The sequence below is a fragment of the Mastacembelus armatus genome, chromosome 3 (assembly GCF_900324485.2).
Source record: "Mastacembelus armatus chromosome 3, fMasArm1.2, whole genome shotgun sequence".
In the NCBI taxonomy this organism is placed as follows: Eukaryota; Metazoa; Chordata; class Actinopteri; order Synbranchiformes; family Mastacembelidae; genus Mastacembelus; species Mastacembelus armatus.
Window position 1 is genome coordinate 22,867,831 of NC_046635.1, and position 27,093 is coordinate 22,894,923.

Here is a 27,093-nt window from a genome sequence, read left to right on the forward strand (position 1 = left end):
TTTTTAATACTAAGTACAATACAGAAAATCAGTGGTAAACAAAGAAGTCCTTAGCCATGTCTGTGCCAGGCAGGAGAAAGTGATCAAACAATGCATGAAACAAGATTTAAGACACAGAAAATTCATTCTAGTCTCAAGAAAGGGGAAGAATGGTGAAGAGGGGTCATTCAGAGAGGACACTCTGTAGGGACCACAATGCACCATGAGTCAATACATCCCTATAACTTACTTCAAGTACATTACAGTTCCATGCACTGAAATCAGACAGCGCATTTTCAGTGAAAATCTACATTCAGTCAAGATGCATTTGTCATGAAAAAGTTTTTAGACATTTTTAAAACTCTCTACATCCATCTAAACAAAGAGTTTCCCACACACTAGGGAAATACAATTCACTTTCCAATTTTTATACTAATGAGTTGAAGTGATGAAGTGTTGTTATTGATGGACTTTGAGATGGAGCAGTCAAGGCCCCCTGGAAAACTATATATCAGTGTGTTTGTGTGTGTGTGTGGTCTAGGAGTGAACCTTTGGTCCTCTTCACTTGGTCTCGGACAGCTTTGCAAGGCTGGCTCGGCGAAAGGCCGCTCGGTCCCTCATCTCCAATACACAGTCTCTTACCATCTCTGCAAATATGGATGGCCAGAGCTTGTGAAGAGCCTCACCCTTCAGATTGGTGTCTGATGCCCTTTGGAACAACTCCTGTAAGTACTGCTCTATCATGGCCCCACGCTCCGATGACTCCACAGTGCCCTCCTGTGAGTAAAAGGAAGGAATATTATTCAGTTTGATTTGTTTTCTTTATAAGTACTGCATTGCATGTTAATGAAATTTAGTGCTGGTAGGCAAATCAAAGGTAAAAGATTCAAGCTTGCTTACTATATTTTTTACAACATCATCATTGTGGATCTAGATCCTTTGATTTAGGCCCTGTCAAATAGTGCAGTCAGACGTATTATAATTTGAAGCTATCGGTGTTTAATATCGTTGCTGAGCAGGATCTTTCGAATGTGTGTGTCATTCCTGTCATGAAGAAAATGTACTACTTGAACCTAAAATGGTGATGCAGGAGTTATTAGTAAAAAAAAAAAAAAAAAAAAATCAAAAATACTTAATCATTTGTACAAAATATGCTTTCAGTGTCAGTATAAAATGCATATGGATATAATTATTCATATTTGGAAACAAATCTATGTCTATGACTGAAGATATAAAGTTATATCTTAGAGATATGTCATTTAACTTAAAATGTCAGGGAAAAGATCACAGCAAAGCTACAACTAAAAGTGGATGTTTTCATCAGAAAATGTTATGTATTAATGCTATCCCAGAACCATGTATATAAGTAAAAGAACAAGTGATAGTACTTTGTGTGGAGTTTGCATGTTCTCTCTGTTCCAGCGTGGGTCTCTCCAGGTACTGCAGCTTCTCCCACAATACAAAGACAGGCAGGTTGGCCTTAGGCTAATTGGTAAATCTAAATTGCCCATAGGTGTGGATATTTGTCTGTTTCTATGTATCAGCCCTGTGATTGATTGGCGATCTGTCTTCTCAGCCAATGTCACTTGGGATTGGCTAGAAATGGGCTCATGGCCTCTCAGTGTTTTTCAAAAGTTGTTGCAGTTTCTCAAATCACTGTGGTGTTGCAAAAAACTACTAGATATAGTAGAGAATATTTCTTTATTGTCCACCTTAGTGGAAATTTAAAACTAGACCAACCTCAGGGCTTTCTGCACTGCAGTCTCTGCTTGGGTAGTTGAACAATGCTCTGCTCAAGTCTTCTCCTAGTAGTTTGCCATTGTCAAGCAGCTCCTCTGGACTGAGCCCTGCCCGCCGACCACGCCCCTCCAACAGGAATTGCAGCTGACGCTTCCTTCAGGGCAAAGAAGGAGAAGAGAGGTAAGAGTGAAGCTGGGAACAGTGGCAGCAAGAGAGTGACACCAAAGTTAAAAGTGTGTTCTTGTGTCAATCAAATACTCCATTCACCTCAACACTTTAAAAGACATTTTTGAGCAAAAACAAAACAACAAAAAAAAAACCACTTATGTAGGAAAACCACCACAACTAACAGCAGATACAAAGGATTGGCAAGCATTAATTTCTAAAAAAAAATACTACTACTCAGCAGTAGGACATGTACACTTATAAAAGCAGCAGAGGACTTGATATAAAACTTGATATAAAATACATTAAATGTTGTATCAATATGAAATCTCATGTGATTCACTATTGCACCAACATGTTCTCAATTCATTGCCAGGTTGCTGAAATAATCTTTTTAGAGGAAGCTGCAGGCAAACATTCCACATAGGATAAGACAGTTTGTAAAGTGTGTGTGAGCATGGGTGTGTGAGCGTGCAGATATAACACACTTAAGAAAGTTTGACTTACATACCTTAGTTGCTTTTTGTATGATAGCAGATCTTTGAGCAACCAGGGCTATAAGGATTATTTCAGGTGCATTCACTTCCACATTAAAACAGTTTTCACTTCATGGGCTCCTTTCAGTGACATCCCCGGTAATGAAATTTGCTAAGTACGTTACCATGGTAAGTAATGTCTTATACAAATCCTGCACTAAATTTTTTATTTTACAAAAACCAATGACCACTGTAAACTGTATAAAAAATTGTATAGAAAAGTTTACACACAACATAAATAGTATTATAGCTGCATCAAACAGGTTTTGAGTAGCCTTACTACTTGTAAGGCTAGATCTGGGGTTACAGAGCAAGGCAATTCAGTATGTGTTCCTTATGCTACAAGACACAGTCTAGTGTATTAAGTTGATATTTGATATGTATTCATACCAACATTAGCAAAATCTTTAGTTGCATCCATAAATACTATACTCCAAGCTACCTGACAGTAGTAGTACCACAGTGGGAACAAATCTTCAAACCCCTGTAACATTATGCCTTTCCTCAACACAATGACATGACTGACAACTGTTTTTTGCCAAATCTACAACACAGTGAGCAACAAAAGAGGATACAGTGCGAAAAAAAAACTTTGTGAAGCATGGAACATTTGTGTTTTTGCCTAATTCCCTTGATTGTGTTCCCTGCATCACGTCCTTTTTCCAGTTTTTATCATTTGTGCAATCCAGTAATGACTTTATGGTTTATGAAAAAATGGCCTATCACAAAACGGTTCTGACAAATAAGATATCTAATTTCACAGCATTTAGTGGAACACACACAGAATTGACTTTAGGGGTAGTGATTCTGCATGCAGATAATGATTCAACACTCATGAAAACAATCTTCAGTCTTGGGTTGTTGTCTATCATCTATCCTTAGAGTTTGTATAATTTAAGTTGAGAAGCAGCTGAGAAACATTTTCCTAAAATTTAGTTTTTCATTTTGAAAATGATTAAAACACATACAGCTCAAATTCATTACCAGATTTGCACGTTGCTCCACTACGTCTTACAAAATTCATTATGTATAATTAAAAATGTCTTTTATTTTATGACATTCACACTTACATTTGAACATTACAGTCATAAAGTCCATCATAACAGAAGGTATTCTGTCACATGTAGTATAGTTCTCTTAACCAGTCAGACCATTAACCAGCTCTAAATTATTTTTAGCTTCAGAATTTTGTCATTCTTATGTGAGAATGTTTTACATTGACTCCAAGTGACAGACTTCAAGAGCTTTTGGCTGTGGAGAGAGAAGAATGTTTGTGTCAAAGTGCCAAGTACCCACCCTTACCCTGAGACACAATGTCTAATTCTCCTGGCTCCTCTGTGGCAGACTTTGTCTCACTGTCTCATACATACACACACACAGAAAATGTTATACACACAAAACACTATGCACATGCACATACATTTAAGAATCCACACATTCTTAACATATTGAAACAACATACAAAGGCCAGGACACATCACACACCTGTCATTAAATTATAGTTAATTTTATGTTGTGGTTAAGTGTCGGAGATCAAATTCTCACCTGGACTCCTCTAGCAGCACGAGAAGTCGATAACGTGGAGTTTCAGTAGCTGCTATATGACCCAGTGTCCCAAACACACGCTCTGCAGCAATCACATCGTTCATGGTCACCTGATTTAGATACACAAACATGGACTTACATGCACACAGCAAAAGACACTTAATTGATTGAGTGTATCTCTACAGTCTGAAAACACAAATGTAAGAATACATTTTTTCTAAAGTTACAGCCTCATTGCATGTTGACTGTGATAAGACAGAAATCTGACAGCTCAAGGGAAAAACCAAGGTAAAATCAAGGTAAGAAAAAAATAACTTTGACACAATGTATAAGCCATTCTAGTTTAAAGAATTGTGAAAACAGCTACGCTAGCCCTGTCTGAGGCTAACAAAGTCCAGCTACCAAACTTCACAAATTAACATATTTTACTTAATCTAGTATTACAGTATTGTATTTCATTTTGTTTAATCCAAATACAAACAGAACTGTGTTGTTGGCAGGAGTTTTGTGCTGAACACTTTATAGATGCTGGTAGGATAAAGCCAGACTACCTGCCACCACCTTCATTCCAATCTTTACTTGAATCTAAGTTAACTTGTGACCTGACAGTGGTATTAGTCTCTAATACAATGTAAAATGTAACAAATTGTAATTAAGAGTGAAATTTGTATTAATAAATTTGTTGAAATTTATTGGTTACTTATTACATTTGAGTCTTACACACCACCTTTACACTGCAGGAAGACCGCATTATATACTGATCTGGTCCTCACCTCCTGGCCATTGATCCTCTGCAGGTTGAAATGGTGTAGGCGGTAGATGACAAAAGAGCGCCACAGAGCCAGACTGACCACTGGGTTTCCCTCTGAGTGAATGGTCAACTGGTCAAGACGCCTCACCTGAGCCAGGGCCGCTAGCTGTGGCAGACAGCTGATATTGGTTTCCAAGAAGATCAAGTGCTGTAGAAAATATAGCAAGTTGGTTTAAGAGAGTCAGTACAATGCATATCTAATTTAGATTTTTAAGACTGCAGTTCATTGAATGATAACAAATTAGGTTGGGAGTAGTTCTGCGCCGAAACATCCTACCAAGGAGAACTATATGGAAAGGAAAAATGCACAATTTCATTTTTTGCTTTTAGGAATTCATGTCAACATCATCCCATGCCCCATTATCATATGCGGGTAGTGCTCTCACCGATAGATTGGGGAACTTGACCCTTATTCGCGGCAGTGTTGGTACTATGGCATCAAAGTTAATGTAGCGGAAGGTTATTACGGTGACAGCACCAGCAGTCTGAACTCCCCATCCCCTCTCCAGGGCCTCTAGGGCTCCAAGTCCAAATAAACGCAGGGAGTCTCCATCCAGCTCTGCTAGGTGACTGTCAGACAAGGACAGGCTCTGAACACTGCTGCTCCCTGCCTCCACAAGCCTGAAAATCATACACATACAAGGAAGGAAAATAAATATAACTGCGGAACATTCAGTGATCTTGTCAATGTCCTAATTGTACTGCCTAATTGCCTTCTACTGTATTCTCACAACAGCTGAAGTGTCCTTCACTAATAAGAGCGTTATGAGAATGGAGGATCTGGGCAATACATAATCTCCCTGGCTGAGCCCATGTGATAAGCCTGCTGGTTCTGTCAGCATTCATGGGATTTTTCAGCATAGCAGTGCATCAGATGGTAATTGGCTGCACACTATTCAACACTGGGTTCAGCCCGCCAACAAGCTAATCACCGCTATCCATATTTCACACCCTCCCAATCCCCACGTATGGTGGAGCCGTAGTGGTTAGAACACTAATCCATTGATCATCAAACTCTAATCCAAGATTCTTGTTGAGACCAATTTTTCTAAAGCAAGGAAGGGTGTACAGTTTACATCTTATACATACATAAGGAAAGAAAATACTGATCTGCAACATCTCTACAACAAAAAGGAACAGTTTCCTCTGTAACTGAGCAGCAAAAAGAGGAACAATGATGTGACGAATTAGAAAATAACTGGTACACTACCAACCTCTAGATAAACCTCTTCATAATCTCTAAAAAGCAAGAATAAGAATAGTACAGAAATATTAGAAGATGGGTATAGTCTCCAAATAGTGAAATCTGCATTCAAACACAAACAGCATAAACTGTGAGTAGGTGTAATATTAAAATAAATAAAGCAGACTTGTTAGTCAAAAAGCTAAGCTTGTCCACACATGGACAGAAACATGGGACTTGGCTAGCACTAGACAGGGAGGCGCCAGAAACTGAAAGGGAGTTTAATTGTAAGGATACGCCACACCTCAGATGTAGGATTGCCAAACACAGTATATCAGGAGCTGAAGAGAAGTTGAGGAGATGGAGTATAGCATGAAGATAAGTTATGTAAAGAATGACAGTCACTTCTGTGCACCTGGAAACGTGCCATCAGCACACTTTGTGCTTTGTCACAAATTGTTCGCCCATAATCAGAGCTGAAAGGCTGTCAGGTGGCCACCAATCCCCTTTAGACATAAACAGTAACAAATACTAAGAGAAGAGGTGAGCAAGGTGAAGAAAACAGAGTGAAGAATCTGTCACAGTTATGTGGATCCTGCTATGGCTATAAGACACTGAATCTAATTCAATTAGAGCTATCTCACTTAATCCTACAGGAATTTCAAAACGGACATCTGTCATCTCTCAACAATTTAATCAGCCCAAAGAAATGGCTTGTAGCAAAGATGTCTCCAATTGCCTAAATACTGTGTGGTAGTGACACACACAAAACACTGCTCTCTAAGCTGTTCTTACAAAATCATTTCATCATTCACTCTTACACAGTGAAAAACTGTTACTATGCAGATGTATGTTTATTGGGAGCTGCAGACTGTATTTCTACAGTATGTGGTGGTGTGGTATTTTTCAAGGAGCCTGCTTTTTTTCTCACTATTGTGAGCATAATTTATTGATTTATGGCCTGCAAGCCCACCTGTTCAGAATCTCAGCACAGCTCTACATTAAATGAATGTGTGAAAGGTGCAAAGGCATTTCTGTCACCCCACACAGTGATATACTGTAACATTTGATTTCTGTGTTATAACTCTACCACTGCCATGCACCCATAACCTCAATAACTTCCAGGGAAAATTAGATATTTCTTAATTCATTCCCATAGGAATAAATTTGGACCTGCATCTCAGTTTCACTTTGTCACTGACATGAGCAATTGTGCCATAAGGTAACTGTAGGAGGACAGTGACACTATCATGCTAAATCTGCTGTCAACATCAACTTCACCAATGACGTTATTTGTAATCAAATTGAGGCTGCTGATGCCAACCAGAGATGATGTTTTTTTTTTGTATATGCAGAGACAAATGCCCTTAATATAGCTTGTCTGCCACTTAATGCTGAAGAACTAAAACCTACCTGAACAGAACTCATTCACTCACAGTATATGGACACAGATGGTTTTTGGGTTGTGGCATAATTATAAAAAAACTGGATCACAAAAGATCACATTGCCTTGACAAAGTGGTGAAACACTTGAGACATGACTAAAAATGAATATATTTTACAGGGAATGTTAAGCTTCAGAAAAATTAAAACGGTATTTAATGAATATTCAAGTAGTCTTAGCTGATATACGCAGAAAACTTCTCTTTATAGGGAAAGTGGTCAGATGGTATATTTACTAATTACACTTGGCATTATGATTTTAAAAAGGTAGACATGTTCTGCATGTTCAGTTATATTTTCCCCCAAAATATGCCTCTTTCACTGTCCCATATTGCTGGCCATTTCAGAGAAAATATTTGTAGTTTGTATCATAATTTTTACAACCTGAACATTTCCCAAATTTTTCTGTAATGACTTTTCTAAAGCTAATTAGTTGAAGGTGTGTTTTTTTCTCAGGTTATCTGTAATTGAGATGGTAGCTGTTTGCCACAGCCTTGGAGTTTAAGAGCTAGTCACCAGTTTATTACTGAGAAACACACAAACCTACATATGCACAGCTAATGATAGGTTACAGTACTCTCTTGTTTTCTAGTTCCTCCATCATCTGCCCCTTTGTGCTTTAGATGGGGGAGGATGGAATATTTTAGTTCGGTATGCAGTACTTACAACAGCTATATCATGTAATCTGGGCTACACTTCGTAGGCATCAGTTAATCCTTCTTATTTTATCTATTATAATAGCAGACTGAATAACATGTGTCTTCTTAATGACCAGAACGTGTTAATCCACATGAGTGAAGTTATAATAAACTGAAAGAAAGCCATCACCATTTTGATTGTGCTTGAGGGTCATTTTCATATCCTTGAGCAGGAAGGAAAAGCCTGAAACATGTAATAATAGGGCATGACACAGGCCCCACTTTCATCTCCACCCACCCCTCATAACTCATCCAGATCTGGATCACAATCTGTGCAGGAGACTAAACCAGATACCTACATTAACATTAGACAAACATGTTAGCCATGCATGCACAGATTTTACTAGAGAGCTCTCAACCTAGACCTGTTCACCAGAGTAAGCTAATGGATGTTGTTAAAGAACATTTCAAGATGGGTTTGATGCTCCAGCTGCTGCAAAAATCACATCTGTAACCAACCATGTATATATCTTCTATCTGTTTAATGCAGCTGCTTAAAACATAACATAAAAATATTATTGACCAGGAGGTCAGGTTGGAAACAGTGGCCTTTTGGGATAGTGGTGTAGGTCATTGCTTCAACGTGTGTGTACATAGATACACATTTTCGCCTTACCTTGGATCTCGTGGGCTGTTTGGACGGCTGTTGTTGCGAAGTCTGGTCTCTGTTCCACCTGTTGGTCGCTCTGGCCCAGAACCTGGGCTTACCCGTCTGATTTTAAAAAACAAAACAAAAATCAGCAACAATAACTCTCAAATGAATGAAAAAACTATTGGTAAAGACCTGAACCACACAGATAATAATACATTTTATACGGTCTTTGCTATATAATTGCAAACAAACAGGACAAGAGATAACGCCATCACACACTGTAAAAAATTGTACCACCAACTTAATAGAAGTGCACACACTTGCCAACATCTCAGAAATGTTTCAGATAAACCTGACAACTACCCCTTTTCAACAGATACTGCATGCCCAAATTCATTCCAAGCAAGATGCAAGATCAGATTTCTCTTCCAACAGGCACAAGGGGATAGTCAGGATATTACATAAAACCTCCTGTAATCTGAAAACAACTTAAGATTCATTCTTTTCAAGTTCTCATATTCCCATCTCCAGCCAAAGCTGAGCAATTATAATGTCATAGTGTTAAAAGTGTTGACTTACTGTATGTACAATAAAAGTTAACAGATATTAAAAATACACATTAGTTCCACCATGATCTTATTCAAGTTGAGATCTCAAATGTGTAGTGTATCATGGACACTGCAATCTTACAGTGAAACCCTTAATAAAAGCCTTACTTATTGAATATCCTTAACATCTGATGCCTTACTATTGGTAAAGACCTGAATCACACAGGCTTGAACGGCTTGAACAATAAAAATTAGCAAATACAGAAAGATTTTGATAAATATGTGATAACAATGCTTAGAGTCTACAGGTATGTTAAAGGCACTGTGAGGCTGTATCTAGGTACAGCAGTGCTTTGAGCTAAATGCTAACTGCTAAATTCTGAAGCTAAGTAGGTGTAATGTTTCACATCCTTAGAGCTAGGTTACATCATATGGCTAAAAAGGCTTAAAAAAACAGAAATGTTCTATTTATTTAGAGGAGCCCTACAAGTTTCTGGACTGTAAGTTTCTGTATTGCCCAGATATGTATAAATTATGTATATCTAAACAACACACATATATAGTTCTGGAGTCATGGTTCATTTTAGATCAGGAAGACAAGGTCACACATAACACTGATATATAGATCCTTTTAGTTCTTTCATTTCAATGCTTACTTAAGATACTTAACATTAAATTTTCTGCTGATGTGAAATGTACCTTGGCTCATCTGGAGAAGACTCCTGTGCAAGCCCATTGGTCTGAGCAGGGCTGTGTGCAGGGCTGTTCTCTGGACTGACATCTTCTTTAGCCCCATTTGTTGGTGGCAGCTCCAGGCAGACCCTAACACCCTCCCACTGCTGTGCAGCATTACGGATTGCCAAACGTCGCTTCTCCTTGACAAAAACATGCAAACACGGACCCAGAGGACAAAGGTTTCAAGTGACAATTCTCCTGGGCACAACTCAAGACAGGCTAGACTAATGGAATCCCTCCCACTGTCTTGATGTGGTCGCAGGCAAAGTTATTCCTCCAGTCTTGCTTGTCTCTGAGATATGATGTTGAGAAGGTTAAAAAAAAAAACCATGGAACGTCTGGAATTATTTGCATGAAATCACACCTCGCTATAGGTAGATCTTATACTCCATATTTATATGTTGGTCAAATGTAATTGCTTCTGTTACCACACTATTTTCATTTAACTTTAGCCGGCTCTTTCAGCAGTAAAATTGACATCTACATTCTGCAAGAGAGAAGGTTTCTGCTCTACTGCTGTCTTTCTGTGTTCTTTCCCAACACAGCTGTGGTTTCGATATGCTCCACTACTCAATGTGCCACTCCCTGATACAGAGGTGAGTCACTGTCAATTTATAGTGAGTCCTCAAGAGTGAACCCTTCCTGAACCCTTGGCTGTGGCATTCATTATAACATTTTCTCAGTGCCAGGGATTAGCAGGAGTTAGGTTACGAAGAGACAATGAATTCTGAAAACAGACCATCTCTCAGCAAGACACCACTGCCACGCAGGGGCATATCAATATCTTCTTACACACACAAACACACATGTACTTCTATCTTTGTGAAGACAGTCACAGACATAATGCATTCCCTAGCCTCTTACCATAACCTTACCCATCACAACTAAATGTCCAACCTCAACGTTTACCAACTTAATTCTAACCTGAGTCCTAAGCCTTAACCTTCAAACAGGAGTCTGAAAAAGTGAAGACCACCCAAAATGTCCTCACTGCAATATAATTATGCTTAAAATGCTCATTACAAAGACCAAGAGCACACACACATATTTACTGCATAACAGATGCCTGTGCAATATTTAAGGAAATAAAGTATAATTTATAGACACATTTAAGAGTAGCACTGTGGAAATTACTCTTCTCCATACATAACATGGTCCCAAAGGGCACTTGTGTCATTGACCTGGTCTAGATTTGAACAGTGCAAAGTTCATGTCAGAATCTAAAAGGTATATTTAATGGCTCACTGAAACACAGCCCAACAAAACTGAAGTGAACAAGCAAAAAATTTCATATGTGACCTAAATATTTTAGATCCTTCTTATCAGATATATTATGTTCTGATGCCCAAGGTAAGAACAAAAACAGTAAACATAAATGCAGATTATTGTAAATCTATCATTAAGAGGCTAAAGACATTTGTTATTGTCCAAATAAAAGCTCAACCCTTACTGGAAATCATAAATATAATGGCTAGATGCAGTTCGATTTATACTCTATAAATACTTTTAAGGAGATGGGTAAAACATTGCTAATCACATCTCATTACTAATATGTAGTGCTTTAAAATACTAAATGTATTCATAGTATCAAAGCTCTCTCCAGTACCTTAAACATTTGCAAGAAACAGTCCTCTTCCTACCAACAATAATTACTCAAACACCCAGTTTTATGAAAAAGGCACTGGTGGTTTCAGAGGACACAATCTAGTGTCTGAATGGTAGTTCATCACTCTACATTTGCTGTAAATTCAAAATCCAGGCACGCAGAAATGAGAACAAATCAGCTCAGAGTGGTACCTCATGAATGGTCTGCTTGTGACTCTCCCTCTTCTTCTCTTCCTCTTTTCGAGCCTGTACAGCAGCCATGCGCCGATCCTTGTCCTGAAAAAGACGGTTAATGCAATCAGAGTGTCGTTCAATTCATGAATTCTGAATTATTTAGGAGAGAGGGGGACCACAAGACACCATGAGGGAGGCATTCTCAACACTAAAACTGCACCACAATAGACGCTTGGAGAAATTATCACACCAGCTGGCTGCATCATAGGATAATCTTTCTGATTTTCAGTCTCGGATCAAGTGAGCCCAGCTGTTGGGGAAAGCCAAATCTCCCAGAATGCAATGCTGCCAACAATCTGAGTGTGCCAGCTAAGAGCTAGGATATTCAGCTGTCTGTGATAAGCTAGCAGAGAGGGTGCTTCAGTCGAATCAATCAAAATGCTAACCTCAATAGAGTCAAGACACTGATGTCAGCAAGAAGAGAAGGATTAAGATACTATACCTGTATGTCACTGATTTAGGCTTTAGATGTTTTTGAGAGGAACAGTTTCAAACAGGAAGATGACCAAAGCGCAGATGCTATTCTGTAAAAACAATCAATATCTTATTGATTGCAGAGGATGCTTTTTTCCAGAGGTAATGCTCCATTTATTTGGGCAGCTGCTGTATCTAACCTTGACTTTTAGGATATTTGGCTAGGTTTTTACTTACTACAATATTTCCAGTATAATAAATAACTGTGTTTAAGAATAACTGTGTTTAAAGAAGCTCAAATATTCTATATAAAATGCATTTTCAACCAAATAATAAAATCAGAATGCGATTATGTGTTTAACTAGTTAAATTAACAATTATTGTAAGACAACTGATAATATCTTTAGGTCATCAAAGTCAAAGCAAAATCTAATCAAAAGTTCTAGCACATACAGCAGAGAAGCAGAATTTAATATACCCCTGAACAGAGCAGCAGTCCTATTTCTTCTAATTTGCAATATTACTCCCAAATTATATATAAACAACAGGAGATCTGCCCGCAGTCAAGAATAGATTTTATCTTGAATAATCTGATTTCACTTCTACTAACAACATAGTTTACTAGGGGCAGGTTTTTCAATATCAGTTAGAGAGGAAAATCTAGCTCTTCGGTGGCTGCTGGAAAGTTTCCCCTTCAGCAATATCATGGCCTGGTTGGAAATATAGAAACTCTACTGCAGGGGTGATATTACTGTTCTCGATTCAAAACTTTACATCTCCCAAAAGTAAACCATTGTCAGGATTGACAGCTACAAACATGAATGATTTAATGGGCCTTAAGGTCCTGAAATTTCATTAAAACTGGTACAGACCGCAAGTATCTTAAAATTCAGGTAAAAAATATGAATGGCTGTTAAAATTAGAGTTACCAGGGTTAGGGTTTTTTCATGTTATCAGCAGTATGTTCTGAGGGCAAGGTGTGTGGTACTGTCAGATTCCTTTAAAGTACAAGCTCAGACCTGGGTGCTCCCTGCTTGACAGCCTCTAAATATATGCTTGTATTTCACTGTTGCACTTTGCTGGCACACTGTATAAATGCAATTATTTCATTTATTATTATTTCATGTTTGAGAATAAACATTGTTTTGCAAGATTGAGTATACATTATGTGCATTGTAAATGATTAGCTCACAGTTTATTCACTGATACATTTTTGCCTGCAAGGGCAACGGGCAAATATGATGAATGCTGCAATGCTAATGTCAGAGAACCAAAACTAACAAATACCACCGGGATATATGCAAACTTGGAGATGCCCCATTAACAGTGAATGGGAGACTGCCTATGTGGGTTCATCTGAAGTTTGTATTGGACTGTGAAACCATAATAAAGCTTATGTCAAGACGGACTCGCTCTCAAGAATCAACATGTTAAGTGCCTGGAGGGGCATATACTCTGACAATCACATAAAGGTTGAAAGCTGAAAATAAATGTGTGATCAAAATATGACATGGTAACACAGGCATTTGTAAATGGAAAATACAGCACAGCCATGAGATGTGAGGGTTTTATAGCTTTAAATTAGTCAAAACTCTACATGAGCAATCCTGTTCTTACATGATAAAAAGATTTTTTGCTTTCATCAGTATTACTGTGTAGAAATAAAGAAAATAATATCTGAAATGATAATGAAGTTTAAAAAATTATATAACAGCTATAATTAGTAGCAGTGGCGCGCTTTCCTACTTTTAACACACAGACACAGTTACAGTTCAGTCTTACTGTGATGCGCTTCATGTCCAGCTGTCTCAGATGAAGCACACAGCGCAGGACGGCCTGCTTGTACCATGTCTCCAGAGCTACAGGATTCCCATCCAGAGTGAGCTCAGAAAGGGAGTGTGACTCTCCAAGGCAGGCTAGCTGATCAAAACTGAAAATGAATAAAGAACATATAGAATGAGATTGTATTAAAGCTATACAAAATTTAAAAAAGTTTTCATTAAAAAATAAGGTAGATGATAGATGATATATGATAGAGTCATGACCCAACTATGCATTAGGAAGCCTGAGTCATGAAACAAGACAACTTCCCCCCACATTTGTGTTTAGATACTTAAGCCTTTAATGTAGGCCTACGTTGACAGAATAGAGCCAAGCTGAAACAAGACATCTAAAACTGGTAATTTCACACGCACACTGGCAGCCTGACATTACTCAGGAGGCAATGAAGAGAAAAAAGCAGGACACATGGAAAAGCACATTCATGCTATGTCTGGCAGTGTAGATTCTATCATTGGTAATTTGTGATGATAATCTTGATGAATCATTTGCCAGACACTGCACTGTGCTGTGCTGTCTGATCTTAGCCAGAGGTTTCTTTGGATGCAAAAGAGGGTCAGATAAAACCTCTGAAGAGCTATTATAGCAAGTGCAACCATTCGGGAGCAAAGCTGGAGTTCTAACAAATAGAAAGCAAAATTTTACAATTCAAATATCAATGTGGATAGCCCGGAAAGTGTACTAATTTGATAATCAGAAAAGGTCAGTATTCTTTTCTTCTTATCTCTGACAGTGGGAACACCCAGGCCTCTTTTTTACACTGGAACACTGTGTGACAGTGCTGTTGGTCTGAGACACAGACCACCACACAGACCACCACACGCAGTAACCAGTAACTAGATCAATTTATTTGGTATTAACTCATATGCATATACATTTGTATGATTATATATAATAACTTACAATAATGTTATTACTTTCTAGCAATTATGAGGATAATTTTCACACCGATTGTGACAGAATATTTAAGGGATACCAATGGTGCTTCACTACATTTCACATTTTTTGGTGCATTCAGAATCAAACCCTTTGGAGTGTTGATAACAACTGTTCTATCAGAAGTGACACTTTCAAAAAGGTAAACAAGTTTTTCCACACTGGCTTTATGGACATACCTTCAAAAAGTAGCTTTGAATAACATAATCTGTGCAGAGATTGCACTTTTTTCTGTCCTGTATATCAAATAAAACATTACATTCTTGTAACTGGGACTAGAAGTGGTTCTAGATTAGAATTTGCAAGCAGAAGACATGATGAGTGATGGGAGGAGGTTTCATAACACACTAACAAACTAAACTTTACCAAAGGTAGAATTATAAAGAAAGAAATTATACATTTATATATTATGAAGATGTATTATTTCTAAAACTTAAAAAAATAAATGATTATTTGGTATATAGTTCCCTTTGTAGCAGCATACAGTATCGGCTACTGAGTCATACAGACAGTAGAACAGCAGGGCTGGCTTGCAATGCCAGGTGAATTCGTTCACAGCACAAGGTGACTAAGGTTAAGGACATTAATAAATACTGTCCCACCCTGAACCCCATATACAGGCCCCTCCTTCAGGCAAACATAAAGCAATTTTATAGTGGCCTTATTCATTGAGAAGGCTATGCTACTTAAACAAGTGTAGGACATCTTGACTGCTGAGCCCAGAAATGTGAAAGAAAAGGAAAAAAACTACAGATATTAGAAAAAGTGTGTAAAGCAGGTTGATGTTGGCACTGAGCAAAAAAACGCATTGACCCAACATATATAGTGCGTCTCTTAAATTGCCTCAACCTAAAAATCATTAATTAAGATTAAATGAAAAGTCATTAATTTTCTCTGACCGTGAGGTACCATTTCTCTGCCTACATCCCTCTTGCCTGAGTAACTTCAAGGAATCAGTGCACCCATTACAAAGAACAGCTTGCTAACACCACAATACACATCTTGTTTTCTAGGTTACAGAAACTGCTTTCTAGTATACAGCAAACCTCCATGAGTGCATGGCTATGTGTGTTTGTTTGCCTACAGCTTGTTGGCCAGGCCCTGCCAAGAGCAAAGGGAGGGAACACAGCACGGTCCAGCTACTATTTCTGTTCCTGCCCTGTGGGGAGGAGAGAGTTAAGCGGTAAAAGCTCTTACCTGGTGATGTTGTTGCAGCTGAGAAAGAGGCGCTGCAAGCAGGGCAGGCGGTCCACCTCAGTCTAGAAAGAGAAAGAGAAAGAGGGAGAGGGAAAAGAGGCAGGTTGAAGAACGTGAAGAGGAGAAAGTGCTCTGGAAGAGGGCACTGCATCGTCACTGTCGTCAGAGCTCTGTATCCTTCTCCATTCCCTCAGTCACCTTGCAGCTCTCAGCTCCAGCATACAGCATCCCCATCCACCCTGCGCATGCACACACACATATAGCATGCTGCCTTGTCTGCACATGGAGAGGAGGGGCAGTAGAGAGAAAGAGAGTGAGAGAGAGCATGAGGAGAAAAGGGGGAGGGGAGGGAGAGCAGAATGTGTACTGCACTAATGCAGAGAACCTTTGCTGCAGAAAACTATCTCACAATGCTCACTGAAACACACACACACATACACACACTGAGAGGCCAGCTACTGTATCTTGTCACACAAAAACAATAGCTGGAATAAATTATTGGAAACTCACTAGGAAGAGGTTGTTTCTTTATCAGGTAGGCCCAGCACCAAAACCAATACAGATTTTAGTGAGGGAGCCGCTGGCCAACTGGCAAACTGAATAGGACATATGGGAATGTCGGCAATGTCACAATCACAGTGTCTTCAGATAATCAGATGGGGGTGTAAGGGAAATCATGTTCAGTAGTTTTAAGATCTATGCTGTGTGTGTGTGTTGCCAGTTTTAAAGAGGACACTCCCAGCAACTACCAGTCTGAATGAGCTACATCAGCATCCGCCCATATTGCAGCCACCACCTCATAGCCTCCTTCAGCTCTGGTGCCAGTCTCCATTCTGAATCCATCCTGAATTTCCCTTTAGGGGATAAATAAAGTTTAACCTATCTTATTCAAAAGAGATATTAGCCTAGAATTTAGGCTGTGCTAATAGCGCTGTAGAGAACAGTAGCACAGGGTCTTGTTATTTAGAAAATCCCCAGACCACAGATTCAAATAAATATAGAACACTGATAAACCCTTCCACTGGCCAAAGTGCTGACTATACTTCAGCATGCAACACTGTTCTGTGTCTAGTGAATGTAAAATCTCTCATGAGCACTTAATAACGCAGGCTTATCACATATTCATTGGTAGTCATTTGAAGTATAATTTGTATGATTGCAGCATAATGCACATATTGAATAAATATAGTAGTTACATTGAGAAAAAGAATATAATACTGTATTACACCAGCGATACAGGGGTGTGTTCTCTTTCCTTCTTTTAAAAAATGGCAAGTCATGCCATTGACTGCTAGCTAATACTGATCCTCCACCACGCTCCCAGAATGTCTGTCTGTGCCAGTCCCTGTGTGGATGCTGGTGAAGCAACAGCCAATGCATGCTGTCTGAGACTAAATATAGAAACCCCATCTCAGGCTGAATGATGTCATCACTGAGCTGATGTGCTGCATAAGAATCACACACCAATGTGGTCTCTTTTTCTTTAAAAAAAAAAAAACAACAAAAAAAAAACTGATTGATCAGCTGACAGGCTCTGATGTGAAGTTGGGTACAGCTGTGTTGCTATGTGTCTGTATGCCTGCGGGTGTGTAGTCGTGTTTCTGTGCCCATGACTTCACCTCTTTATCCCTGCTCCACCCTTTTCTCACTGACAGCTTGCGTGTCTTCATTTTTCACACTCATACTATTGAGCTCTGGCAGGGGAATTATTCCACAAACACAGGACTGCCTCTCTTCACCACTGTCGCCATTGCATGCAACAAGAAAGACCACGAAAAAGCATGTACACAGCTCAAACAAACATGTATATGCAGATGCTTAGTGGGTTTCTATACTGCTGGATTTTATAACTCTTTGAATAGCACAGACCTTTGATGTGAGCTTAGCTGGCACATATCTGGCCTGCAGTACAATTTTGTAGAATTTCAGATGCTGTGGTGTTGCTGACTGCACATTTATGCTTTGTTCTTTAAAATCAAAATGTTTGGCCATATGCAGAGGCTTGAAATACCAGTGTTTCCAGGTTCTCTGCACCTAAAGGGCTTTTTTTGGCAAAGTGGAGACAGACAGACACACACACACACACACACACACACACACACATACACACACACACCTTATTAAGTTATTCAATCTGCAACAGAGCAACTAAAAAGCAATACATATTTTTTTATGTTTTCCATTTTAATGTTGCTAGCCTCATTACTAGCATACAAGAAGATAAGCCCATCAGAAAAACTCCTGCTAATCCACAGAGATGGTCTGCTTCTGGGTGTCTTTTTACTTTGTTGGTTTTATCAGTGCTCATAAATCACTCCCTCCAAAAATGTAAAATGCATCATTTACTGACTTCTACAGAATCTCTCAATGGGAAGGCCCACCTGAGAGCAACTGTTAACATTAGACATTTCCGCAAGTGGATATAGAATGAATCACAACTGTGTTATCAGTTATCAACTTGTCAGCATTTGAGTGTAGCGAAACTATCATTTAAATGAAAATGTGATGGGCTTAAGAAGAAACTGGTTACAACTACAATATGAAAAGATGTATTTATATAACATTTAGTGAGAGTGAAAAACAGCAGTAGTTCCAGAAGTGTCTGGAACTATTATGATACTATGATAATATATATATTATGATACTATGATTACTATGATTAAATAAGTTAAATTATAGATATTTAATACTGAGATGCAGTAATAAATACTGGTGACATATTACAAACCTACATTATATAAAAGATGTTTAGAAATATGGAAACTACACCTAAGCCTCACATAAACATAATGTCAAATATTCACATAAACATACTTTATACATGTATAATATTTAAAACTCATGTGCAACATATAACCAAGTCAAGGAAAATGCTTTTTTTCTCATATCTAGGATTCCACTCTTCATCTGCCTTTTTTCCACTGAAGACACAAACTTGGACACCTGGAGGATGCTTATTTACTTCGTGCCTGATAAGAGCACTTGGCAGCAAACACCACTAATGACAGAGACTAGAGAATCTGCTGAGAGGTAGCATTTTTTTTCTCCTGTATATCAAATAAAACATTATATCTGATAATTAGGACTGGAAGTGGTTCTAGATCAGAACTTGCAAGGAGAGGACATGGTGAGTGATGGGAGGAGGTTTCATATGACACACTGTTGGATTCTGTCTGTATTTTCTATCTCAGAAGCAGGAAAGGGCTTAGGGGATTTGCATACAAATGAATGACCTGTTTTGGCATGCACTGTTCTGCATTTTTTATATAGTTTATTTTTCACTGTGCCAGAAAGTAAACGGTGTGCGGTGGGGAATGAGGTACGTGTCTCTCACCACAAAGTTTTTTCAAATATTCTATTGATGTAATTTTTGTTTGTCATTTTTTGACAGTAAATATGATCCGATAACATAGTAAACTAGAACCATCCAAAGTACCTAGTCGAAAGAAATGACATGAAAATGAAGCACACTACCAACACCTTTAGCCTGTGAAGATCAGTTTACTAGGAAGCAGGTGTCATGGTGCACGTTTAGAGACACTAAACAGCTACCTCAATGCACAGTCAGATTTCAAGGTGTAAAGAACTAATAAAAATCTGCTACAGCAGCAGTCAAAACAAAACTTTTTAAGTCTGTATCAACTGTATCCACTGATATCCTGAAATACATTATGAAATGTCTAACCACTTCTTGCAGTTTTAAATGGAAGAAAACGGAAGCCCCACAAACAGAAAGAGGACAAACTTCAGCCCTGGCTGAAAATGAGGTTGTGTTTGATGAAACAGTTGATGCCTTTGTCTTTGTTAAAAAATTTGAAGAACAGCAAGTAAATAAAATGTGTTAAACAGCTTCTTACTGGGAAAACAGCCACTCACCAAAAAAGAGACGCAGTTATACTTTAGGTTGAGTTCAGTCAAACAGTCCAGACCCTGCAGGTTTTCTGTTTTGGAGATGCGGTTTCTTGCCAGGTTCAATACTTGTAGCTCGCTCAGGTGGGACACATTTTCTATCCTGCAGATCTAGACAAAAGCACAGTGACAAAGCACAAAACAGTACATAACCCAGAACTTCAAGTAATGTATTTAGTCAAGTAATGTATTTAGTCAATCAGTAGTGAAATCTTAGCATGCCTCTTGTCCTGTGCCTCTTTGGGAGAGATTACTGTGGTGGCATAGAGATATAAAGCCACATCAGTAAAGATATTCTCTTCAGGCACCTAGTAGTTCAGAATGGAGGCTGTCAATTAAAATTTGTAGATACTAAGTTAAAGGCAATAGTTGTCAGACTTCAGTCCAAGCAGACATTATACAACCATAGTACACTCTGACTAGCAAACTGAATTTCACATGTAAAATCACTGAAGTGCTACCAACTTTCCTTATGTTCTTAACTGACTGCAGCAACCAGCATATATTGTCAATCTATTATTTAATAGATAGCATAGATAACAGTATTAACTAAAGACCTGTCTGTGGTCACTGCCCAAGTGTACTGACGTACATATGCAGCTCCAAGATAGTAAAAGAACATGACAATAAATCCAATCTACAAGTTCAGTCTGCAAGACTGCACTAAATAATCTGGTGATAGATACAGCAGAGTGAAATCATCTTGTGGCATTTAAAGGCATTTACAATGGTTGTTATGGTCTAACTGGAATGAATATCATATCTCAGTAGTATCTCAAAATGAAGACATGCAGGTTAAACCTCATTTAAAATATTTGAGGATCTTGTCTTACACATCATGAATTAGGTGTTTTCCAGTGGTGAAGGTCCAGCATCCATAATATGGCAAGATAACTTTATCTAACACTTGAGATATGCAATTAGGACATGAGTGTATATAATATCTCAGCAATGTCTAATATATTTATTTAATATTAGTGCAAAACTCTTTAAAATATAGATTCAGAATATTGCTTCCTAAGCAGAACAGAGGCCTGTTCTTGTCTGGCTAGGTGAATACAATGGTTAAGAGACACATTCCAATAAATAGGAGAGAGTAACATCAGCCCTGGGCATGTTTCCTGTAAACAATACAGTAATCACACCTTAAGCACTTCACATAATGGCCTGTATTGTCAAAAGAAGTACACTGCAAACTTTGTGTTATGGGTGTCATTAATGGCAGCAAAGCCTAAAGCATTCATGTGGGGAGTCCATGACCCTACTTCACCCTATCCCACAGTGCTAGGCTTATCACACATGACAGATTCAGTCAAACCTAATCAAAATCATCATCTTGATTTATAGAAGGGATTTTTTTTTTCAAGATATATGAGCTCAGAAACATCTCTAAGTGATACTTAGTCTTTATTTTACAGGCTCTGTCTTTTGTAAGCATTTAAGTCAAACTGATTGAGTGGAAAACATCACTTCTAAAGATGAGTTATTCGGCAACGTCAGGCCACATTGTTACGCCACCACTTGGTCTTTGAAAGTCACACACTCAAAGAAAATATCTCCTTATGAATAGTTCCAGCAAACTGGAAAAAGAAACAACATCCCACTAAATAAATGGGCAAAAACTAGGTTGGACGTGATGAGCCCTTTGTGCAAGAAGATGGAAGGAAGAATGGTTGTCGTTGCTATACAGTGTTTGGTTAAAGCATGCTCACAAAAGGAAAGAGGGCAAGTAGCAGGTGTTCTATTGCCAATTGTGACTAAATAACAATATGGCTGGGTTGAATAACTATAACCTTCACAATATTATAATTCATCCATACTTTTTTCCCCTCTCTGAATTCACTCACTTCATCATATTGTATTATCATTGTGCAGCATTCATATTACATTTGAACAGTTAAACACACAAAACAGGAGGTCTTAAGGTCTGAGTGAAAAGTAACCCATTGTAGTTAGAATAACTATTTGTTAAATAATAAATAAATAAATGGCTACCTTTGAATGCCATGTGATTTCATTACAAGCAAAGACAGCGAAAAAGATTATATTTAATAATTGCCCTAAATCTAAATACATGGAATGAAATGTAGTTAGGAAACAACAAGTGGACAAAACTTAGGCCAACAAAGCATCATCCAACAGACAACAGAAAATAACACAGTAGCAGTCATTGAAATAGGACATCTGCTTGTGTACAATAAAGAGAAGCCAACATCAGAAAGAGAGAGAATCTTACCAGGGCTCTGGAGTAACTCTCTGAGGAGGAGCGTAGGTGGCATGCTGGCAAAACACTAATTTGATCAGTGGAAGCCTTTCTATTCTGTTTTCCCCTTCCAGGAAATGCTAAAATCCTTATCTGACATCAGTCTTACTTCCATTATTTAATTTCTCTGGCTTTTAATATCAGTGAGTCAGGCTCTATTGTGGACACTGCATAAACAACCTCCAATAATAGATTCAGACTCAAATTAATAGCAGAACAGTATAATCTGCTACAGCTCAAAACCATTGCCAATTCTGAAGACATAAAAAGAGTTGTGCCTGCTGAATAAATTATGCTGGGGTCATAGAAAATGGATGTGGGAGTAGACCTTTGTGGGCAGAACTGAACCTCCAGACTTTCAGTCCTTTGTTCTCCAGCAGTGCTGGAAACTAAAAATGCTGATAAATACCTAAAAACTGAGATGAGACCAAACTGAGACCAAAAATTCATCAGATGTGACTTTTAAAAGCAACTGGTATATCAAAAGGAAAAGAAATCCTGGACATGACCAGTTTGTAATACTTTTTCGGACAGCTATTCTACACAAACAGAGCTGCACCATTTAAAGCATTATTTGACAGGAGCAGGTGGGCAGTTAAATAAGCACCATTTTAGACAATAGACTAAAAAAAGAAGAGTATAAGATAAACATGACTACATTAATTCTCATGTCTTCAAGTCCATTTGACTCATTTCAGCATTTATAGAGCTGAGTCCAACATAGCAAACCACTATTTGAATAAAACCACTAGGAGGTGGAAGAGACCATCAACTTCTACAGAAAACAGGTGCCAAAGTATGGGGAAACAAACAAAAAACACAAACCTGTTGTCGGTGGGACGATAGTAAATGAACTGTACCTGGTTGTCATGCAAGTCCAAGATATTCAGTTTGGACAGACTTCCTAGGCAGCATATTCTATGGATTCTAAAAAGTCAAAACAAACAAATTTTAGCCTTAGTGATTGTACCAGGTGCAGCCACCCAGGGGTGTGGATGTTGTTTGAATAGGTACCAAGGAAAATGCAGCCCAAATTAATATTAAAAATTTACAATATTACTGTCTCTGAATTATAATGTATTACATTACATTTGCATTACTTTCAACAAAATAACCACAGAAGTATGACTAGGCATTCTACAAGGCTAAAATGTAGTTTATTCATCCATACAACTAGCAGAGATTGTGCTATTTCTCAATATGGAAAGTTCCCTTGGTGTTGCACATAGATTGCACTTGACTATTACATTCTTGTCTTTTCTCTGAGAAAATTAAAATAATAGTATGTCCATCTTGCATGCATGTAGAAGACATCTCTGCAGTCATCTTAACCAGCAAATTCGAGGAACAGGAAATAGACTATTTTTCCCATGGAATTCTTTCTCTGGTGCTGGAATGTCTCGCAGTGTTGGTAAAATATAACACCAAGTAATTTCAGGATACAATGGATTGTTGAAATGAGTGTCACTGAGATTTTAAATTGTAAAATATTAGCAAAATTTTATTAGTAGTATTGCATTCTATTACTGTACTACAGCAAAAAAGTAATACATTACTGTATTGGTGCGACTTTTGTAATGCGTTACTCCCAACATTGCATACACTAGCATACAGTCACTTATTGTTCAGGTCTGTCCATATGGCTTTAGATCAAATTTCAGTTCAGGATAAAATGCTGTAGTCAATTTAGACAAATCCAAAGCATTCTTATGTTATTTTTCTTGTGAATCCACTGATGACAACTAACCTGTTCTTCCCCAGCATAAGGATCCTAAGTGAGCTTAGAGATTCAATGCCAATCATTTCAGAGATGTGATTGTCATACAAGTTTAGTACAACAAGCTGTTGCAGATGTGACAAATGCTGGATCCTTGTGATTAGATTGTGTTGGAGGTTGAGAAGTTGTAATTCATCCATAATGCCCAGCTGAGGACAATCCTCCAAAGAGTGCCTGAATAATGGAAAAAAAAAAAACATTCTGCTAAATTTTGGTTTAACATGTATTATATATATATATATATATATATATATATATATAAGCATTTAATTTACATAATAACTGTATTTTATCTTTAAGAAACCTTTAATTTAGTGATTTAGATGATTAAGAATTTGACCATACATCTTAACTGACTTATTTCTGCACAGTTACCAGTGAAGCAGTTCTTAGTAAACTGATCTCTGGAGACAAGGGGAGAGCATTTAAGGGATTTTACTGCTCCCTGGTGGTAATCTGAGGCATGTGCCATTTTTGAAAATAGTAATGCAAATTTGGCGAAGATCAGAATACAAAAGACAATGGAAGTAAAAAGACACAGCTACCATTCATATGGTATGTTAGTCATATGGCCAGTTTGCAGTAACTTTCTGCTAAACTAACATGTTCTATAGTAAAACCTATAAATTTGTTACAGTCTGTTTGAAACGAGAAAAAAAGGGTACCTGTCCAAATCGACTCGTAAAAAACTGGATGTAAAACTGTCACAAGGCAACTGGTTAAAGGGAAAACCAGACACAGAGTAGTAATTAAATCCTCCAGGATCACCTGTCAAACAGATATCAAGAGACATGAAATACCCTGGTGTATTGCATAAAAACATTGCAATATGTGTACAGGCATAACAGAACAAACTATAAATCTAAAAATCAGCAAAAAAAAAAAAAAAAAAAAACATGTTTCCCAACTCTATTATATGTAAAAGTTACACTGCCATATTTACCCAATCGCTTGGTAAGACTTAAGGTATTATAAATGGCCCCTGCATTGCAGCTTGGTCTTCTACGTTTGTCTCTAGCATCTTGTGCTGCATGTGAAACTGCCATCAAACCATTCTGAGCACCACCATCTGTAGAGTGACTGGCAAATGATGGCACCAAAGGTGTCTGGACAGATCTTCTCTGGCTGTATACATGCAGTCTGTTTTCTACAGAGGCAAAGCTTATTTACAGTATATGGAGTACCTTAGCCAAATATACAAAGGATATAACATTCAATAATAACCTGAATCACAAAAACCTCATGATTGGTTGGTTAGTTGGTGGGTGGGTGAGTATGAGTGAGTGAGTGAATGTGCACGCATAAACTGGATCTAGCTTACCTGGCTTAAAAGTATTCATTATTTGGATCGCATCCATGGTTGTTTCTTTTACAAGATCTTGAGAGTGAGTCTGTATAACAAATAAAAAGTTGATAAACCGTGAGGCACACAACAGACCAGAGATACATACTGTTAGATCCTGCATTGAGGCTTCTACTTTTAAGTGATGATATATTAAAAGACTATGTCTAAGCTCAGGAACCAAAATGAACATTGGGGGGAATGAGACCGTATTTCGTAGCTACACAGTAATAATGTGTGGGAAGGCAATAGTATATCATGGCTATGGATGGACAACATGGGAAGAAGATAGTTAATGCATGGAAACAAGATTCTTGTTATCATGAACTAATAATGCTTGGGAATGATCAGATACTAAACAACATATCTGAACTGAAAAACCAGCTCAAAAGCAGGATTGAAAATGTCTGTATTTTTTTTTTGGTCAACTTTTTTGTATGTATGCTCCCAAAAGATAAAGTTAAAAGGCATAGACAGCAGCACTAAGGAGATGCTGAGCCATGTTAACTGCTCAGTTGTTTGCAGCTGTAGCTGTCAAGACTGGGACAGAACTGGAGTGACAACATGTTAAAAAGAATGAGTGATCACATTAGGTATTATATGCCCAGACCAGCTCTGCAAAGTCAGTGCAATTTGCAAAGTGTTTCTCTATAAATGCTGCTTTAAGTCATTTCTTGTACACAACAGTAAGACTGGTTTATTAGAAAGTGTACCTGTTAAAATTGAACAACCCTCCAGTATACACTATATAATGTATATAAATACTGCATTCTAAAAAAGTGGAATAAAATGTAAATTAGCAAAATATGAATACTTCACCATTTAATTTAGAAATACCTGGACAATCTGCCAACAACACATATAGAATGTATAGCATTTGATATAATTATGAAGACTTTCTACATTATGTAACTAAGTATGTTATATTTATTAATCTAAGCTATCTAGATCTATTAAAATGGACATTAGAGACATTTTTTTTTTTAAAAAGGTCTGCTTCTCGGGATGACTCACCATATTCTGGGCTCTCTCCGGTATTTGGGATTTGGCAGTTGTAAGGTGCAACTTGCAGCTGTTGACCTGTAGAAATATTGTGCTGGGTTGAATTAGATGAGACTTGAACTACTACTTCTAGCTAGCCAACCTACTAACCAAAACCACTTATAACTTCGCTGTTTTTTCTACGAAGGTTTAGGCTTAATTTTTTTAAAGGGTCACCTATAAAGTTTAACTACGTTACAGCATTTTTTTGCGAAACAACAGTAAATCATTATTAAAAATTATATTTACCACGGGGGTGAGAAACACCAAACTGTCGCTGACAATGGTCCTATGTTTGTAAGAGCGAGACGTTTTGCCCTCACTTCGCTCCGGCTCCATTTAACGCTAGCTAACGTTTGATGAAGTTAAGTTAAAACCAAACTAGGACGCTGAAATAAACAGTTTTAGTCTTGGTAACAACTCCAGGAATATATTAAATAAACGAGCCAATCTATCACTGTACTGCTACAATTCAGACTTGTAGCATTAGACCGTAACTGCATCTTCAGACGTTTTAAACACAGCGTCGTGTAAATGCGACAAACTTCCACGGAAAGAGAC

The 27,093-nt window shown here is 37.9% G+C and overlaps 1 protein-coding gene across 5 annotated transcripts; it reads right to left on the reverse strand.

Moving 5' to 3' along the window:
* On the reverse strand, nt 1-27,093 carry lrrc49 (leucine rich repeat containing 49). Of its 5 annotated transcripts, XM_026293721.1 has the most exons (19): nt 26,782-27,093; nt 26,506-26,571; nt 25,471-25,540; nt 25,093-25,296; nt 24,815-24,917; nt 24,120-24,323; nt 23,233-23,299; nt 20,077-20,220; nt 16,399-16,476; nt 16,201-16,262; nt 14,011-14,158; nt 11,773-11,856; nt 9,940-10,115; nt 8,717-8,812; nt 5,163-5,397; nt 4,739-4,924; nt 3,966-4,075; nt 1,720-1,873; nt 1-756 (listed from the first exon to the last, which is right to left on the reverse strand). In XM_026293721.1, the coding sequence occupies exons 1-19, from the start codon at nt 26,869-26,871 to the stop codon at nt 541-543; spliced, it is 2,493 nt and encodes an 830-aa protein (XP_026149506.1). In that variant the 5' UTR covers nt 26,872-27,093; the 3' UTR covers nt 1-540. The 5 variants fall into 5 exon arrangements, with proteins under 5 accessions (XP_026149506.1, XP_026149503.1, XP_026149502.1 ...); XM_026293718.1 differs by lacking the exon at nt 16,399-16,476 and having other exon boundaries at nt 9,940-10,112; XM_026293717.1 differs by lacking the exon at nt 16,399-16,476.